The sequence below is a fragment of the Halichoerus grypus genome, chromosome 13, assembly GCF_964656455.1.
Source record: "Halichoerus grypus chromosome 13, mHalGry1.hap1.1, whole genome shotgun sequence".
Taxonomy (NCBI): domain Eukaryota; kingdom Metazoa; phylum Chordata; class Mammalia; order Carnivora; family Phocidae; genus Halichoerus; species Halichoerus grypus.
In genome coordinates, this window is record NC_135724.1 from 63,685,179 (window position 1) to 63,704,490 (window position 19,312).

The 19,312-nt window shown below is 35.7% G+C and overlaps 1 protein-coding gene across 3 annotated transcripts in view; it reads right to left on the reverse strand.

Annotated features, from left to right (window-relative positions):
- The window catches only part of PIEZO2 (piezo type mechanosensitive ion channel component 2), a 492,797-nt gene that overhangs the window by 328,018 nt on the left and 145,467 nt on the right, over positions 1-19,312 (reverse strand). For all 3 annotated transcript variants that reach the window (XM_078060633.1, XM_078060632.1, XM_078060634.1), the window contains exon 3: positions 2,709-2,834. In XM_078060633.1, coding sequence (XP_077916759.1) covers positions 2,709-2,834 — 126 coding nt within the window. The remainder of the gene's footprint in view (positions 1-2,708; positions 2,835-19,312) is intronic.

Sequence of the window (19,312 nt, forward strand, 5' to 3'; positions counted from 1 at the left end):
TCTGTGTGTCTTTCTGTACCTTACAGGGAAGGCCATACATAGAGTAAATATACTTATAAATGTGGAAAGGGGAATGTTGTTTTAACATTACATGTTACATTTTTATTTTGATTTTTGTAGAACTGTGGGAAATCATCCTTTTTAAAGTTTTATTTATTTAAGTAATCTCTACACCCTATTCGGGGCTTGAACTCACAACGCCAAGATTACATGCTCTTCCAACTGAGCCAGCCAGGCGCCCCAAAAATCATCATTTTGAATAAAAATTAGAAATATCTAGACTCTGGGTCAGAAGAAATGATGAACTGCACATCCTAATATAGACAACCTCCAGTACAGTTGTTTCCAAAGATCACTCAGCATCTAAATTCATTTGTAGAAACTGGCAAGATATATCTTTATAAACTCAAATTTTAAAAATCTGAATGAGCTGTAATATATCTTGTGATTAAATACTTCCAGTGATGGATAACTCATTATCCATGCAATAGCCTTTTATTCAGACAACATTTTTGGTTAAAAAAATCTTTCCGCTGGAGTGGTGGGGGTGGGAGGGATGGGGTGGCTGGGTGATAGACATTGGGGAGGGTATGTGCTATGGTGAGTGCTGTGAATTGTGTTAAGACTGTTGAATCACAGACCTGTACCCCTGAAATAAATAATACATTATATGTTAAAAAAAAAAAAAAAGATGATAGCAGGAAGGGAAGAATGAAGGGGGGGTAATCGGAGTGGGAGACGAACCATGAGAGACGATGGACTCTGAGAAACAAACTGAGGGTTCTAGAGGGGAAGGGGGTGGGGGGATGGGTTAGCCTGGTGATGGGTATTAAAGAGGGCACGTACTGCATGGAGCACTGGGTGTTATACGCAAACAATGAATCATGGAACACTACATCAAAAACTAATGATGTAATGTGTGGTGATTAACATAACATAATAAAAAAAATTTAAAAAAATAAAATGCAAAAAAAATAAAATAAATAAATACTTAAAAAAAAACTTTCCTTATGATCCTAGGAATGCCTTCTTAAGAAGTATCCAAAAGATCTGTGATTGAGAAGCAAAAGGAAATACAGCTGCTAATATTTCTACTAAGTCCAAAAAGATCTGAACCCAGTCAAATGTAATAAATGTTTTTTTATCATTATAACATAACTAAAGTAACTAAAGTACCATTATTTAAACATTTCATTTTACCAAGTTTTGAATAATGAAGTGACTTTTACCAAACCGTAAAGCCACATGTTAACAATGGAATATTATGCAGCCATGAAAAGGAATGAAGTACTGACTCACGCTACAACATGGATGAACCTTGAGAACATCATGCTCAGTGAAGGAAGCCATACACAGAAGGTTACATATTGTATAATTCTGTTTAGATGAAAAGTCCAGGACAGGTAAATCTAACAGAGGCAGAAAGTAAATTAGTATTTGCCTAGGGCTGGATGGAAAGGGAATGGGGAATTACTCTTCCATGGGGAGGGGGCCAATGGATGTGTTCTGGAATCAGAGAGCGGCAATGGTTGCACACTCTAAAAACCACTCAATTGTATTCCTTACATAGGTGAATTTTATGGTATAGGAATTATACCCCAACTTGAAAACAAGAACCGTATCTTAAATCATAGATTTTAAAACAAAACCATTTTGATAGGCATTATTATCCAATGGATTCTGAACTCAATAAAATGGCGAAAATGAATACTAAGTTTAGATCTGTAAAAGGTAGCTTTCTAAAAGTTATATGCTGAAGGATACTGAATAATTTATAAATATGGATTTTACTAAATGACCTCTCAGTAGATTTATGTTAATAGTCTTTGATCCATGAAGAATTTCGATATTTTTTTATTTTATAGGGAAGGGTACGTTTACTTCCTATTACTTGGGCTTGCCTTTATGAAAGATCAGGAAATTTAAAACTCAAAAATGGGTTCCTCAAAGAAAAACTGACAATTTAAAACTTATTATAATCTATTTCAAATATGTCAGGGTTTCTTTAGGTTTAACTTAAAACATGAGGATTGTATTCCATCTACTTGAAACACTTCTGCTTTTTTCAAATGACAATCACATCCTAGAAAAACTGAAGTCGAATTTGTCCAATAGCAGGTTAATTTTAGAAGCATGATGCTGCCCAGATAAAGAACATAGTTGTTGACATTTTCAGATCGTGACTTCAAAATATAATGCATATAAGACATATTATTTCTCTATGAGTAGCAATAAAAAACTCCCAATTAAAAAAGAAACTACGTGTCATTACATTTTTTCCCATAAAGACATAAGAAATCTTACATTATGCTGTAGAATAGGATTGAGGTCACAGTCATATAATCTTACTCAATTTTTGTACTCATATTAATCATGTTAGAAATTGTACATGTCTTGCTCACTTAGCTGTACTGTATGCTCCAGGGACTAATATAAATCTTGATTTTTTAGATTAAGCCCAGTAATAATGTCTTGCATATGAATAGGGGCCTAATATCTAATTTTTCTTGAAAATTCACTAATTAAGTTGCTTGTATTACCCAATTTTCCATGACAGTTTCTTTACATGAATTTATAGTACAGGACTGCCAATGACCAAAAAAGATCATGAATCCTATTATGTAATTGTTGTATAGATTGCTATGAGCATTATGACACATAGCTTTATTCATACATAAGATGAAGAAAAAAATTACCATAATACTCACAGTTGTAACTAGGTCCAATACGGTGTTGAGCTTCCAGGCTAGCCAACGTGATGTGGAAAATGATGTGCAGCAACAGGAAGGAAAGACTGGTGAAGCACAGAGACTTTAATAACCGGCCCGTATGTCCTAGAAGGTAAGAAGCACAGAGACAGTGAGGGAGCTTCAGATGCAACACACTCATTCTGATCTTTGTAGTATTCCACATGGATCCCATTTCGGCCTAATCTATTATATAAACACACTTAGAAGTGTATCAAGTATAACAATTACTCTCTTATTAGTCTAAAGCTAAAGCTATCTTATTGCCTTTGTAAAATTATACAACTAATATTGATTAAAAATTCAGGCACCTGGGTGGCTCAGTCAGTTAAGCATCTGCCTTTGGCTCAGGTCATGAACCTAGGGTCCTGAGATCGAGTCCTGCATCGGGGTCCCTGCTCAGTGGGGAGTCTGCTTCTCCCTTTGCCCCTCCCCCAGCTCATGCTCTGTCCCCTAAATAAATAAATAAATAAATACTGAATAAAAATTAAATGTACAAGAAAAATGCTTTCCTACATATTAGATGACAAATTATCACAACATGGAACCACAAATAACCCCTGGCCCAGAAAATTTTACAAGAGTTCCGCCAAAGTCAAAGGAACAAACAACCCCTATTTTATACAAGTAGTTTCAGAGAGTAGGAAAAGAAGGGAAGTTGCCTAAAACATTTTACAAAGTTAGAGTAACTTCAAATTTAAAATAAAATAAGGCTAGAATATAAAAAGGAGTTATAAGCCTGTGGTGATGGGTATTAAAGAGGGCGCGTTCTGCATGGAGCACTGGGTGTTATGCACAAACAATGAATCATGGAACACTACATCAAAAACTAATGATGTAATGTATGGTGATTAACATAACAATAAAAAATTTAAAAAATTATATTTGCTAACCAACTGAACTAGCATAGTAAAAATATAACACATCATAATAAGCTAGGATTTAAAAGAGCGGAATCAGACCTATAAATACAGAGAACAAACTAGTGGTTGCCAGAGGGGAGAGGGGTGGAGGGATGAGCAAATGGGCAAAAAGACACAGGCTTCTAGTTATGGAACAAATAAGTCATGGGAATAAAAGGTATGGCATAGGGAATATAGTTAATGATATTGTAATAGTGTTGTATGATGACAGATGAATGGCAGCTACACTTGTGGGGAGCAAAGCATAACATACAGAAAAGGTGAATCACTATGTTGTACACCTGAAACTAATAAAACATTTTGTGTCAACTATACCTGCCCCCTACCCCAAAATAGACCAGGGTTTATTTATTGCTGAGAAGCAAGTGTGATTTAACGTTAATAAATGTTTAGGTGTAAGTCATACACCAGTGGGTTGATATCATAATTTTCTAAATGGATGTAGAAGAAGCATTTCATAAAGTTCAAATTTTATTTATGATAAAAGGAGGGCACGTGTTGTGATGAGTACTGGGTGTTATACACAACTAATGAATCATTGAACACTACCTCAAAAACTAATGATGTACTATACAGTGGCTAACTGAACATAATAAAAGAAAATAACACTCAATAAACTGGGAATAGAAGGAAATATCCTTAAAATGATGACGGATTTATACCATAAGTAAAGCAAGCATCCTGTTTGTGGTGGAACTTTAGACATACATTACTGTTAAAGAATGATCAAGGACACTTGCTATCCTTGCCACCACTTAACATACCACTGGGAACATTGGCCAATGTCATAAGATAAGAAAAAGAATGATGAATTGTAATAATTACAATTGTTTGCAGATAATATCAGATTAAACTATTTGTAGATGATATCATCACCAACATAGAATGTGAAAGTGAAGCCACAGACCAACCATTAGAACACAAGAATTCATAAAATGATTTAGATATAATATCATCTTACAAAAATCAATAGAGATCCTCTATATTAGCAATCATCAAATAGAAAACGAGATACAACTTAAATTAGCAAACAAAACTGTACTTTAAATGGTTTTGCCAAGGTGTCAATTTGGCTGGGCAATAGTCCCCAGTTATTTAATCAAACACTAATCTAGATGCTGCCATGAATTTAGAGATGTGATTGAAGTCCATAATCAACTGACTTTAAGTAACGATATTATCCTTGACAATTTGGGCAGGCCTGAGCCAATCAGTTGGAAGTCTTGAAAACCAGTCTGAATAGAGAAGGGGGGGGGAAGTGGGGGGGGTAGAGAAAGGAAACTCTTGTCACCTGTGCACAGTAGCTTCAGACTGTGCCCATGAATTTCAGCTTGCCCATGACCATACTTCTTCCCCTCCTGAAAGCCTACCCTATGGATTTTGGACTTGCTTAGCAAGTTCATATAATCAATAGTCCAATTCCTTGTAATAAATTATATACATATAAACATATCCTACAGGTTGAACCCGGACTGAAAAAAATATGTAAGAATTAACCTTAACAAAAAATGCACAAGACCTTCATGGACAAAACTGTAAAACCCAACAGAAAAAACAAAGTAAAAGTCCTGAATAAATGAAGAGATATACCACATTCATGAATGAGGTAACTTAATATGACAAAAATATCAATTTTTCCCAAATTTAGTCTACAAATTCAATGCAACTTCAAATAAAATGCCAGGAGAAACTTTCAGGCCACCAGCAAACATATTTCAAAATATATAAGAACAGAATTTTTGAGGAACTCAACACATTTATTTAAAAATATATTTGGAAAAACAAAAACCTAGGAATTGACAGGCCAACTTTGAAATTTTGAGAAGATAAAAAACGGGTGAGTTGTGTTTGTACTAAAAGACAATTAAGGTATGCTATAAACCCATAAGTTAAAATAAAACAAACAGAATTTAGATTCCTTACAGAAAGGAAAAAAAGTCAAATGGAATACCACACAGTGTTCAGAAAAAAACCTAATTTACCTATATGAATTTGATAAATGTCAAAGTTGACCTCACAAGTCAAGAGGAGAAGAACAAGCTAGCTAGCAGATGAAAAATTGGCTTCAATAAAATAATAATAATAATGCTAGATCCCTGCCACAAAGGTGATCATCAGGTGAATAAAGACCTAAATGTGAAAGATAAAATTCTAAAGTCAATAGATGAAAACTTGGAAGAATAACTTTGTGCCTTTTCCATGGGGATTGCCTCTAAAATAAGACCCAAAACATAAGTTATAAGGCCAAAAAATACATGAATTTGACTGCATTAAAGTTGAAAATTCAACAAAGTCACCATAAATAAAATTCACAGATATTTAGCTGGGACATCTAAGATTAGAGATGAGATTACATAAGATTAATATTTTGAATAGATAAAGAATGCCTGCATAGCAACAAGACAGGTCAACCAATAGAGAAGGGAGCAAAACATCCAAATAAGCATCTTACAAGGGAAAACTTGAGAGGGCAATATGTTTATACAGAGGAACTAAAAGCGTAGAGGCATTTAATGGAGACATTATAGCTAGAACACAAATGGGTTAGCAGTTTACACTCATCATATTAAATTATAAAGATTCATAATAATGTTTTTTGTGAGGGGGAACCAATGTTTTGCTAGTAGTGTGAAATTGGTACAGTCTTTCTGGAGGTCAGTACTTAAGTATGCCTAAGTCTCTGACTTGGCAATCACACCCTGAGTTATAAAATCCAGAGAAATTTTTGCAACAGGTCTACATGGGGACTTGAATCATGATATTCTTCACATCCTTGTCTGTAGTAGCAGAGAATTGGAGATATTCCAATTTTCCACCACTAAAGAGATGAATATGTAAAAATGAGATGAACGTGCATCTTATAATACGTTCAACCATTAGGTGCATGAAAGTAGAAGAACAACATATGTGGATCTTAAAATAAATTGGGTTAACAAATGATAAGAGAAAAAAAAGGGACACAGACCACAAGATCATTCACATAAATTAAGAACACAGACCTGGAAAAATAACATATATGTTTAACACCAATGTGTTTCTGTATATTTAATATATGTATAAAACATATTTGTGTAGTTCCATACAGGGAGGTAGGAAATAGGAATGAGAATGGGGTATAAACAAGCAAGAGTAAATCAAAAACATGAGAGACACTCTGAACAATTCTAAAATAAAACTATTCTTGTGAATTGAAGAGTAAACTGTTGCAACACTTGTCTGGAGAGGACTAGGTGGGTGTTGGACTAGATGACCTACATTCTGGTCCTTGGTCTGCCTCTGGCCATGCAACTCTGATTAGACAGGCCGCCAGGCCTTTGAAACTCTAAGACTTTATACATAAATAAAATTTATTTATATGGCAAATATATACGTGATGGATATGTGGTACACTTATGTATTTATGTATGTATAAATTTTATATTTACATAATGATAAATACATAAGCTAAATATATATATGTAATGTGGTATATATAATTTTATATTTCAGTATGCATGTGCAAATACACACACAGATCTTTAAGATCTAACCAAAAGTCACATTATCTCATTTCAGTATAAAATCCTTCTTTAGTGGTTAAGAAAACTGCTTGCCACAGTCTAATGACTTGATTACTACTCTGATGTCACAAAAGAAAAGTGAGGCATTAAATTAAAATACTGAGATACCATAAATTGAATAGCTTTCAGGTCTACATTCAACAAGCCCATACTGGAAAGAGGGATTTCTCAGTAGCCCAGGAGGAGATTCCATTAAATCCTGCGCAGTATGTGTCTTTTAGGCAACGCAGGGTCATGGGAAACCACCCATCTCCTAGCCCACTCCTTTCAGCCACTGCATTACCAGCCCCTGACCCGCTGCCTTGGCTGCTGGAGCACTGGCTCCCCCCAGGCTCTGAGCTCAGGATATTTACTTCTGTGTTTCTAATGTTGACTCGCAAGCCTCAGTGAGTGCTGCTCACTTGGACCTAAGGCAGAGGAGCCCATAAAATGCCCTCAGGGAAAACATGGAACTGCCAAAAAAAAAAAAAAAAAGAAGCTTAAAGGCTTAAAATGTCATAAACATAAAAATATATATACCTAAAATGTGCATTTCATTCTAAAATGCCTTTTCTTTCAATTTTTCTAACTTTTGACATAATATAGTTTTGGCATGTGGTCAGTTTTAAAAACATAGCTTAAGGAAGCTGAATTTTATTAGCCTTTTAGGGAAATGAAAAGTTTAAAATAAATGTAAGCAGAAGACAAGGGGATTTGTCTTCTGAGTTCTCAATCCTACTGTAGCTTTTATTGCTTTCTTTAGGGACAACTAAGGATTAAATAATGTATAATTATGTGATATAAACAATTGGGTTTTACTTGTCAAGTATTTCCTTACATTTCCTGATTTTATATATATACACATCAGTATATATATAAATTTATATATATACACAAATATATATAAAAATTCAGTGGCATTTAGTACATTCCCAATGTTGTGCCATTTTCTCTATCTACTTTACAGAACATTTTCATCACTCCAAAAGCACCCACTAAGCAGTTACTTTTTCAATATTCCTGCTTCTCCTCACTGCTGGAAACCACAAATCAACTTTCTATCTCTGGATATTTCCCATAAATATTATCATACACTATGTGGCCTTTTGTGTCTGGCTTCTTTTCCCTTAACATGATGTTTTCAAGGTTCATCCATGTTGTAGTGTATCAGTGTTTCATCATTTTATGGCTGAAAATTATTCCATTGTATGTATGAACACTTGTTCATTTATTCATCTGTTGATGGATATTTAGGTTGTATCTACCTTTTGACTACTGCAAATAGTGCTGGTATGAACATGTATGTACATGTATTTGTTAGAGTACTTTTCCCACTTATTTTATGTACATATTTAGGAATTGTACATACTGGGACTATATGGTAATTACATGTTTAGCTTTCCGGGAAGCAGCCAAACTATTTTCCATAGCAGGTTCACCATTTTACATTCCTACAAACCATGTACAAGAGTTCCAATTTCTCCATATCTCTGCTGGCACATGGTATTTTCTGATTTTTAAAATTATTTATTATAATAGTCATTCTAGTGGATGTCAAGTGGTATCACATTGTGGTTCTGATTTCCATTTTCCTAATGACTAATGATGTTGAGTGTCTGGTTCATGTGTTTGTTGGCCATTTGCGTATCTTCTTTGGAGAACACTCAATTCTATTTTATTGGTCTACATTTCTATCCTTATAGAAATACCATATTTTCATTACCATAGCTTTGTAGTAAGTATTAAAATCAGGAGGCAGAAGTATGAGTGCTGAAACTTTGTTCTTTTCCAATATTGTTCTGGCTATTTGGGACCCCTTGCAATTCCATATGAATTTAAGGATTACATTTTTTATTTCTGCAAAAAAGGCCACTGGAATTTTGACAGGGATTGCACTTCATCTATAGTTTGTTTTGGGTAGTAATGACATCTTAAGGATATTATATTTTCTAACCCATAAGCACAGGATGTCTTTCCATTTATTTCAGTCCTCTTTAACTTTTGTTAGCATGTTTAACATTTTCAGTGTATAAGTCATTAACATCATTGATTAAACTTATTCCTAGGTATTTTATTATTTGGTTTGCTAAGGTAAATGGAATTGTTTTCTTAATTTCTTCTACAGATTGTCATTGCCCATGTACAGAAACATAATTGATTTTTGTGTGTTGATCTTGTACCTTACAACTTTTCTGAATTTCTTTATTAGTTCTGGTAGTATTTTTATGGGTTCTTGGAATTTTCTGTATATGGGAACATGCCATCTTCAAATAAGGATAGTTTTACTTTTGCTTTTCCAATTTGGTAGTCTTTTACTTTTTTTCACCTAACTTCTCTGGCCAGAACTTGTTGCACCATGCTGACTAGCAATTGTAAAAGCAGATGTATTAATTTGCTAGGGCTGCCAGAACAAAGTACCACAATCGGGGGGCTTAAGCAACAGAACTTTATTTTCTCACAGTTCTGAAGGCAAAACATCCAAGTTCAAGATGTCAGCAATTTCTGCTTTCTTCTGAGGCCTCTCTGTTTCACTTGCTGCCTTCAGGTGGCTGCTTTTTTACTGTGTCCTCATGTGGTCTGTTCTTTATGCACATGCAACCCTGGTATCTTTCTGTGTCCAAATGTCTCCTTTTTATAACACCAGACAGACTGGATTAGGACTCACTCTAATGGCTTCATTTTAATTTACTTCTTTAATGGCCAAATCTGGGTCAATTGAGATGATTATGTTTTTGTTTCCCCTTTTGTCCTAGTCATGTGGTGCATTACATTGATTTTCTTATGTTGAACCACCCTTGCATGATAAAATAAACTCCACTTGGTCACAATGTATAATCCTTTTAAAGTGCTGTTGGATTCAGTTCACTAGTATTTCACTGGGGACTTTTGCATCTATATTCATAAGGGGTATTGGACTGCAGTTTTGTTTTGTTTTTTTCCCCTTGTGTTATCTCTGGCTTTGTTACTGGTCTCACAGAATAAGTTAGGAAAGGTTCCCTCCTATTATATTTTACATTTTGGAAAAGTTTGAGAAGTACTGGTGTTAATTTTTCTTTAAATTTTTGGTAGAACTTACCAGTGAAGCTATCTGGTACAAGACTTTTCTGTGTTGAGAGGTTTCTGATTACTGATTCAATTCTTTAATTTTATAGGTCTGTTTATATTTTCTGTTTCCTTTTGTGTCAATTTTGGTAATTTGTATGTTTCTAGAAAGTCTACTATTTCAATTAGGTTATCTAATTTGTCGGCATATCCTTGTTCATAGTACTCACATATAATTATTTTAATTCTGTACAGTTGGTAGTATTGTCTCCACTTTCATTTCTGATTTTATCATTTGCATCTTTTCTCACTTTAGATTTGTGAATTTAGCTAAAGGTTTGTCAATTCTATTGATCTCTTCAAAGAACGAACTTTTAGTTTTGTTGATTCTCTCAACAAATTCTCTCTCAATTTATTGCATCCAATAAATTTTGGTATATTGAGTTTCTGTTTCTATTTGTCTCAAAGTATTCTCTAATTTTCCTTGTAATTACCTCTTTGACCCACTGGTGTTTAAGAATGCATTGCTTAATTTCCAGGTATCTGCAAATTTTCCACTTTTCCTTCTGTTATTAATTTCTGGCTTTATTCCATTATAATCTGAAAAATACTTTATATGATTCAATCTTTTAAAACTTCTTTTTTTTTTTTTAAAGATTTTATTTATTCATTTGAGACAGAGAGAATGAGAGAGAGAGCACATGAGAGGGGGGGAGGGTCAGAGGGAGAAGCAGGCTCCCTGCCGAGCAGGGAGCCCAATGCGGGACTCGATCCAGGGACTCCAGGATCATGACCTGAGCCGAAGGCAGTCGCCTAACCAACTGAGCCACCCAGGCGCCCAATCTTTTAAAACTTCTTGAGTATTCTTTCCTGGCCCCACATATGGTCTCTCCTATATTTCATGTAAACTTGAGAAGAATATGTATTCTTTTACTGTTCAGTACAATGATATTTATCTCTCTCTCTCTCTCTCTCTCTCTATATATATATATATATATGCCAACAAGACTATATATATAGTATTTTCAAGTCCTCTTTTTCCTTATTGATCTTCAGTCTAGATGTGCTTTCCAGTATTGAAAGTGGGCTATTGAAATATCCAATTATTACAGTAGAATTGTCTATTTATCCTTTTCAAGACTGCCAATGTTTGATTCCCATATTTGGGGACTCTGTTGCTTGGTGAGTACATGTTTATCATTGTTGTATATTCTTGATGAATTGAACTTTTATTGATATATAATACCTTCTTTGTAACAGTTTTTGATTTAAAGTATATTTTGTGTAATATTAATGTAATGACCTCTGCACTTTTTGGTTATAATTTGCATAGTATATCTTTTTCCATCCTTCCACTTTCAACCAACTTTGTCTTTGAATTTTTAGTTTCCTGAAGACAGCATACAACTGAATCATGTTTTATCATCCATTTCACCATCTTTGCCTTTCATTAGAGAGCTTAATCCACTTATATAAAAATAATTACTAAGGACACGCTTCTATAATTTTGCTTTTTTTTTTTCCTGTATGTCTTATACCCTTTTTGTTCTTCACTTCCTCTATTACTTCATTCTTTTGTATTTAATTGATTTTTGTAGGGTATCATTTTGACTCCTTGCACATTTTCTTTTGTGTATATTTTTTTAGATATTTTCCTACTGGTTACCAGAGGGATTATAGTTGATATCCTAAATTTATAACAATCTAGTTTGAACTGATAACAACTTAGCTCCAATATCATACAAAATCTCTGCTTCCATATGGCTTCATCCCTTTTTATGTTGTTGTTGTCACAATTTACATCTTTATACATTGTGTACCTATTAGTATAGATTTATAATTATTGCTTTATGCATCTGTCTTTTAAATCATATAGGAAATTAAAAGAGAAGTAAAGAACCAACTGTTTTATATTTACCTATACAGTACCTTTATCGGAGTTCTTCAAATGTCTTTGAGTTATTGTCTGTTTTTTTTTTTTCCATCTCATCCTGAAGGATTCCCTTCAGCATTTCTTCTAGGATAGACCTATGAGTGACAAATTACTTTTTGTTTATCTGGGATTTTCTTGTTCTCCTTTGTTTTTCAAAAAATTAATTTGCATGATATAAGATTCTTGGTTAACAGTTTTTTCTTTTCTTTTTGTTTTTCTTTCAGTACTTTAAAAGTATCACTTTTCTGGCTTCCATGGTTTCTCAAGAGAATCTGTCCTTAATCTTATTGAAGTTCCCTTGATGGTGGTGGATCACTTCTTTCTTGCTGTTTTCAAGATTTTTCCTTTGCCCTTGGCTTTGACAATTTGATTATGATGTGATTCAGTCTTATCCTCTTGGAAGTTATTGAGATTGTCAAATGTGTAGTTTCATGTGTTTTTCAAACTTGTCAAGTTTTTGGTTGCTATTCCTTCAAATATTCTTTCTGGCCCTTTCATTCTCTCCTCTCTTTCTGGGACTCCCATTATGTGTGTGTTGATATGCTTGCCACTGTCCCTGAATTCTTTTAGACTATGTTCATTTTTCTTCATTTTTTTTTTCTATCTGATCTCAGACTGGATAATTTCAACTGACCTGTCTTCAAATTCATTCAGTCTTTATTCTGCCTGCTCAGATCTGCAATTTGAACCGTCTAGTGAGCTTTTTCATTTCAGCTATTACACTCTTCAGTTCCAGAATTTCTGTTTGGTTACCTTTTACAATTTCCATCTCTTTATTGATTTTCTCTATTTGATTAGAAGTTATTTTCATTTGCTTTAGCTCTTTTCTCATGGCTTTCTTTAGCTCCTTGAACATACTCAACACAGGCAACATAAAGTCTTTGTCTAGTAAGTTCGATGTCTGCTTCCTCAGGGAAAGTTTCTGTTGATTTCCACTGTGAATAGGTCATGTTTTTTTTTTTGTTGTTGTTGTTTCTTTGCACGTTTCATAATTTTATGCTGAAAACTAGACATTTTGAATAATACCATATGACAATTCTGGAAATCAGATTCTTCTGCCTCAGAATTTGTTATTGTTGATTGCTGTAGGCTATAGCTGTATGTTACTTTTTTTTTTTTTAAGATTTTAATTTATTTATTTGAGAGAGAGAGAGCACAAGCAGGGTGGGGAGGAGGGGCAGAGGAAGAGGAAGAAGCAGACTCCCCACTGAGCAGGGAGCCCAATGCAGGGCTCAATCCCAGAACCCCAAGATCATGAACTGAACTAAAGGCAGATGCTTAACTGACTGAGCCACTCAGATACCCCTGTATGTTACTTTTCTAAACTATTTATTATGAAATCTATATCTTTTTCCATGTGTGGTCCATTCCTTTGTGTTGTCTTTCACTAGTGTTTACACAGAAATGTTTTTGAATATCAAGGATTGTGTGTGTGTGTGTGTGTGTGCGCGTGCGTGTGAGAGAGAGAGAGAGAAGGCTATTTACAACTCTGCCTTAGCATACACTTTCTACTTGCACTGAGACTAGAGATCCTACAGAAGTGAAAACTTGGAGTCTTCTCAGGCCTTTTCAGAGTATGCATCCTGCCCTGGGCATGCATATGACTTTCTATATTCCCCAGTAGACATGGGCACTTTGGGATGCCATAATTTCCCAAAGAAACTCTCTTTTCAGCTTTTGCTCCCAGGCTTTCAGCACTCTATTGTTTGCCTCAGCTGGAACCTTCTGAAACAAGCAGCTGTGAGTTGTTCATTTGCTTTACAAGGCTTTGAGAAATGCCTGCTCTTCTCTGCCTTGAATGAGTTCTGAATTAGGTGAAACAAGTCAAGTGTCCATCAACCTTTCAGGCAGCCCCAGACATATAAGAATACACAAACACAATTCTTTGAGAATAGGTCTGCTTTCTTCCCTCTGGAACCAGGGACCAGGGTCCCACACTGGAAATGTTGGCAGCTGTCTTCAGGACTGCCGAAATGCTGGGGTTGGGCATGGAGCAAAGATAAATAAAAATGCCAAAATACTATTCTGCCATTAAGTTACCTTCTTCTTGATTCAGCATTTCTTTGTTGTTGTAAATCTTTCACTGTTTTCTGGAGTTCTGAGAAAGTTATTCTATTTTTGCTTGAATTTTAACTGATGCTGTGGAGGGAAAGCTCTTGTTGCTATGTTCTCTGCCATTGTCACTGATGTCTTCTTTTGGTTTCAAACCATTTTTTTATTCCAACTTCTGGTTTTTTATTTCTTGTGTGTACATGTATTGTGTATATATATTGTGCATATATATACTCCTTCAAACTAATTGAATAGGAGACATTTATGCATCTGTATAAATAAAATGCCACAAAATAACTAAATCTAACAGGTAATAATACCAAGAGCCATTAGTAATACCCTGCTCTATTCTCATAACTTCCTGCCAATAAAACCGGATAAGTAATTGGACTATAACAGCATCAAATATGTCCCTTTCAACCTTTTTTTCTCTAGTCCTGCTCCAAAGACTGTCCCAGTTGCAAAGCTGCACTGCTGTTACTGCCCTGAAGGCATCTGAAGTCCCCACCTCCTCCCCCCACCCCAGTTTTACCTCTCTGATTAGAGGAACTAGGGAATGGGATCCCAAGAGTTAAAGATTAAAGGGGAGATACTGGCAAGAAGAAAGCCAGAAGGGGGTAGGTTCCTCTAATTCTGTTACAAATCAGTACAAGTCTGCTCTCACCCCGAAGTACATATGCATGGAATGAACCCAAAAGACCTTTGATAACTGAACTATGATATAATGAACTACTCAAGTACCGGTCTGATCCCTGAGTGGTGCACATGCAAGGAAGACCAAATAGAAAAGCAAAGAATTTGAGAACTGAACTGACATTGAACCACCACCCACAGAAAGTGAACAAAACTTGTGACTTGAAACGCACCCAACTAACTGCAGAAACAAAGAAAAACAAATCAACGGTTCCCCAAAAACTTTAACATGACCTAGGGTCTCATAACATAATCTTCAAAGTGACCAGGATACAATCCCAAATTACTTGACATAAAAAACACCAGGAAAATCTGACCAATTCTCAAGAGAAAAGACAATAAAGCCAACTTTGAGATTACCCAGATGTTGAAATTATTACAAAATGATTTTAAAACATCCATTACAACCACATTCCATGAGGTAAAGGTAAACAACCTTGAATGAATGGAAAGATCAAAGTTGTCAGCAGAGAAATAGAAAGTACAGGAAAAAAATAAATAAAATTTTAGAACTGAAAATATACAGTATCTGAAATTTAAAATTCCCTCAATGGGCTCCATAGTAGAAGAGAGATAACAAAGGAATGAGTCAGTAAACTTAAAAAGATTAATAGAAATTATCCAACACAAGTAACACAGAGCAAAAGATTAAAAATCTTAATAGACCCTCAGGAACCTGAGGGTCAAAAAGTCTATAATTTGTGTCATTGTGCCCTTAGAGTTATCAAAGGAAAAGAGAGAGACTGGTGCAGGAAAAAAACGGATAATAGCTAAAAAGTCCCCAAATTAGGTGCACACATAATTTACATATTCAATAACCTTAGCAAACCCTAAAGAGGATGAACTCAAGGAAACCACTCCCTGATACATAATAACCAAGGTAAAGAAAAATTGAAAGCAGCAAGAGAAAAATGTCACATTACATATAGGGAGACAACTATTTGAATTACCATGTATTTTTCATCACAAACCATGAAGACCAGAACACTGTGGAACAACACCTTTGAAGTTATGAAAGAAAAAAACTATGAACCCAGAATTCTATATCTTGTGAAGATATCCTTCAGGAATGGAGGCAAAACACAGACATTCTCAAATGAAAAAACAAACAAACAAACAAACAAACAAACAAAAACTAAGAGTATTTATCATCAGAATTTCTGCTCTAAAAGAAATGCTAACACAAGTTCTTCAGGCTGAAGGGAAACGGTACTGAGGGAAAACTTGGAACTTCAGTCATGAAGAACAGCAACAAAAATGGATAAAAATGTATTTGTTTTCTCTCTCTCTCTCTCTCTCTCTCACACACACACACACAATTATAACCATGCCCCAATTAAGTCATGGCATTTCTAGAAATGATTCTTGGTTTTTCTGGTTTTGGAAATATTTTGTGTGTGCAGAAATAATTGAGGGTATTATGTTGCCCATGTGTTTTGAGTAGTCACTCTTATTTATACAAGAAATATGAAATATCCAAAGATATGTCACCTAATAAATAATCACTCATAATTAGAAACATAAGAAAATGGGGCATATATTAAAAAGGATTAAAAATACATATGCTAACTTCAAGATGATTTGCAAACGTACCCAAATAGCAGATTTACAAAATGAAAAATTTATGGCCAGAATGACAGGGTACCAAACTCTGTATTTATATACTATATTTCTCTAATTATTAGAATGTGAAGGCAGAAAAAATTTAAAAAGTGGTAGGTATCAAAAGAAATAGAAAACAAGGAGAAAACAGTTTTTCTCAATAAATTTTAATTTGAGGGTTTTTAATAGATTCTGTTTATTTATCATATATTTTCTCAAATAGAGCTAAAAAAAAAAAAGACTATTATCACTTTATGGATTTCATCCAGGTACTTGGATTTAAACACAGGCGTAAAGTTAACTTCGGTATAAATCTAAACATAGGAATAATAATTTATTATACTTTTGAAAGTAATTCAGAGGTTATTGCCTTAACCAACATTTCCAATTCTCTAGCTTTCAAGGGATTCAAAATGTGACATGCAAATGTGGAAGATCCACGGTTCTCATGATTGTGCCAATATGAGTAAGCTAATTTTGAAATTTTCCACTGAAGAAGTAGGGCATTCCGTAAACCTAGCCATTCTTAAAGGAGAGCTCTGAGCCTTGTGGTCATTTGCTTTTCGGTAAAAATGAAACAGCAAGAAGTTTCATTGGTATGGGTTTATAGGTAAGTTAATGAATTTAATGCAAATTCTGCCTAAAGACAGAGTTTGAAGAGTTCTACATATATTTCAAAGTCTTCAGCTTATACCCCCAAGACAGTTTTATTATTTATTTGCAACACCATGTAGCCAATGTACATGGTATCTAGGAAAAAATACCTTGGGAAGCAAATATTTATATTTAAAGGACTTCCCACAATTTTATGCTCCAGACAGAACAAATGAAAATCAAGTTGATACGTAAAACTGAGGTTTTTCTTTTCAATTCAAAATGAGGTTAAATATAGATAACCATTAGCTGGAAAGAGTGTGCTGGGACTTCAGAATCAACTAAGCAGTCAAGCTTTTAGGTTGAGTACATGAACGTGCTAATACTAACCATTTTGACCTACAGGAATGGCCATTTCATTAGCATCAAACTCATACAAATGGAGAGAAGAAATACATGTCTACTACATAATTCTATTTGAAATCTTATTGAGGTCATTATTCCAGCACTCCTCAAACCCTTTTTTGCTAAAAAGAGCAAGAGAGTCTTTCTGGGAACACTATAAAGCCAACGGAAGAATGAATGACAAGATCATTTCCTTCAGAGTTCTCCCCACCTTCACAAATTGGACTAAAAACTTCCACTGTATGTCTCCAAGTGGGACTTGGAATTCCCCACCACACCCACCTCTTAATCCTCCCTTGCAAAAGCTCAATTTTCTATTTCCAATTTTTTTATTGACATATTGTTGGAGCCAAAAAAAAAGGATTTTTTTCCTTTCTGCCTTCCCATTTGGATCCATCATTTATTACCTTGGCTTTATGTGCTATTGTTTAATAACTTTTAAAGTATTGTAATTTCTGCCTAAAGGTTCCCCACATAAACTGATATAATCAGAGAGAAAAATGGCATTCTGGGAACATAGAAGAATGATAAGTGAGGAACTAGGAAAAGGACGTGAAGCTGCCAGCATCACAAATGTCCACTCCATTCTTCCTTCTAAATTTATCATTCATGACCAGGTCTCAGGTCTTCTATATCTTTCCTTACTACTCTGACCTGAAGGGATCTCTTTCTGAGTCCTATATTGTATAATGTCTTTATCTGACACTTGGAAATATATATCTTATCATGTCAGTTGCTGTCCTAGGCTGGGTCACCAGGAAAAGACTCAGATTGAGATTGATGTACAGGAAGTTACTGGAGAGGGCTCTCGGCAACACCCCTAATAGGGGAGTGAGGAAGGCAGGACTGAGTCAGGGGAGAAGCTGGACTGGGGATGCAGTTGCAGTGGAGCCCTTGGAGGGTCCTTAGGGAGCTTTGGAGCTGGAATAGCCGTTCACAACTGTCCAGAATTGAGACAAGGGGGCAGAGCCTGTGTATCCCACTTGCCCCCATCACTGGCCAGAAATTGGATGTGGGCTGTCCCCAGAGATGGGTGTTATGTGGGCAAGGCAGCTTCCTACAGTCAAAGACCGTGATTGCTATGAGTAGTCATGAATCAATTCTCCAGGAACCTGGGGGGATCAGTGCCACCATCATGGAGGGGGTAGGGGCAACACCCCACAGGGCAACTAGGTCATCTTGTTCTAGACATTCATTGTCCTCAGCATAAGCATCCTGAAGGCAGGCACCACTCCTAGCATAAGATCTCAAGCTTAACAGCTACCTCACAGCTGAATATCTGTGACAAGAAGCAGAACTGAGAGTATGAAGCAGTAGATCCTTCTCACTCCAGAAAACACTGGGACTTGCAGGGGAGAGTGCAATTCTCACTTTGAGGTACCTCCTTTGCCCTAAACACGTGGAGATAGAGTTGACACTTGGACAACATGGGTTTGAACTGGACAGGCCCACTCATACACAGATTTTTTTAAGAGTTGACAGCAAAAGCCAGAAGACCTTTCTTTACAACTGCTCGCCTCCAGTCTCCATAGCACCCAACCAAAGGCGATCCGCACAGGGGTCATGCCTACTGCCCTCTGTGGGTCCAGGAGGCCCCCTGGGCGGCCCAGGCAAGGGCAGGACCTGGCAGGGCTGCAGGTCGCCCCATGTATTGATGGTGGTGGTCAGGGTGAGCACCAGGGCTGGCAGGCAGGAGGCTGGGCTGAAGCAAAGGAACCTGCCCAGAGGGCAGGGATGGCACAATGGTAAAGCACAGGGGGCCCCTCCCCAATTTGGCCCCTG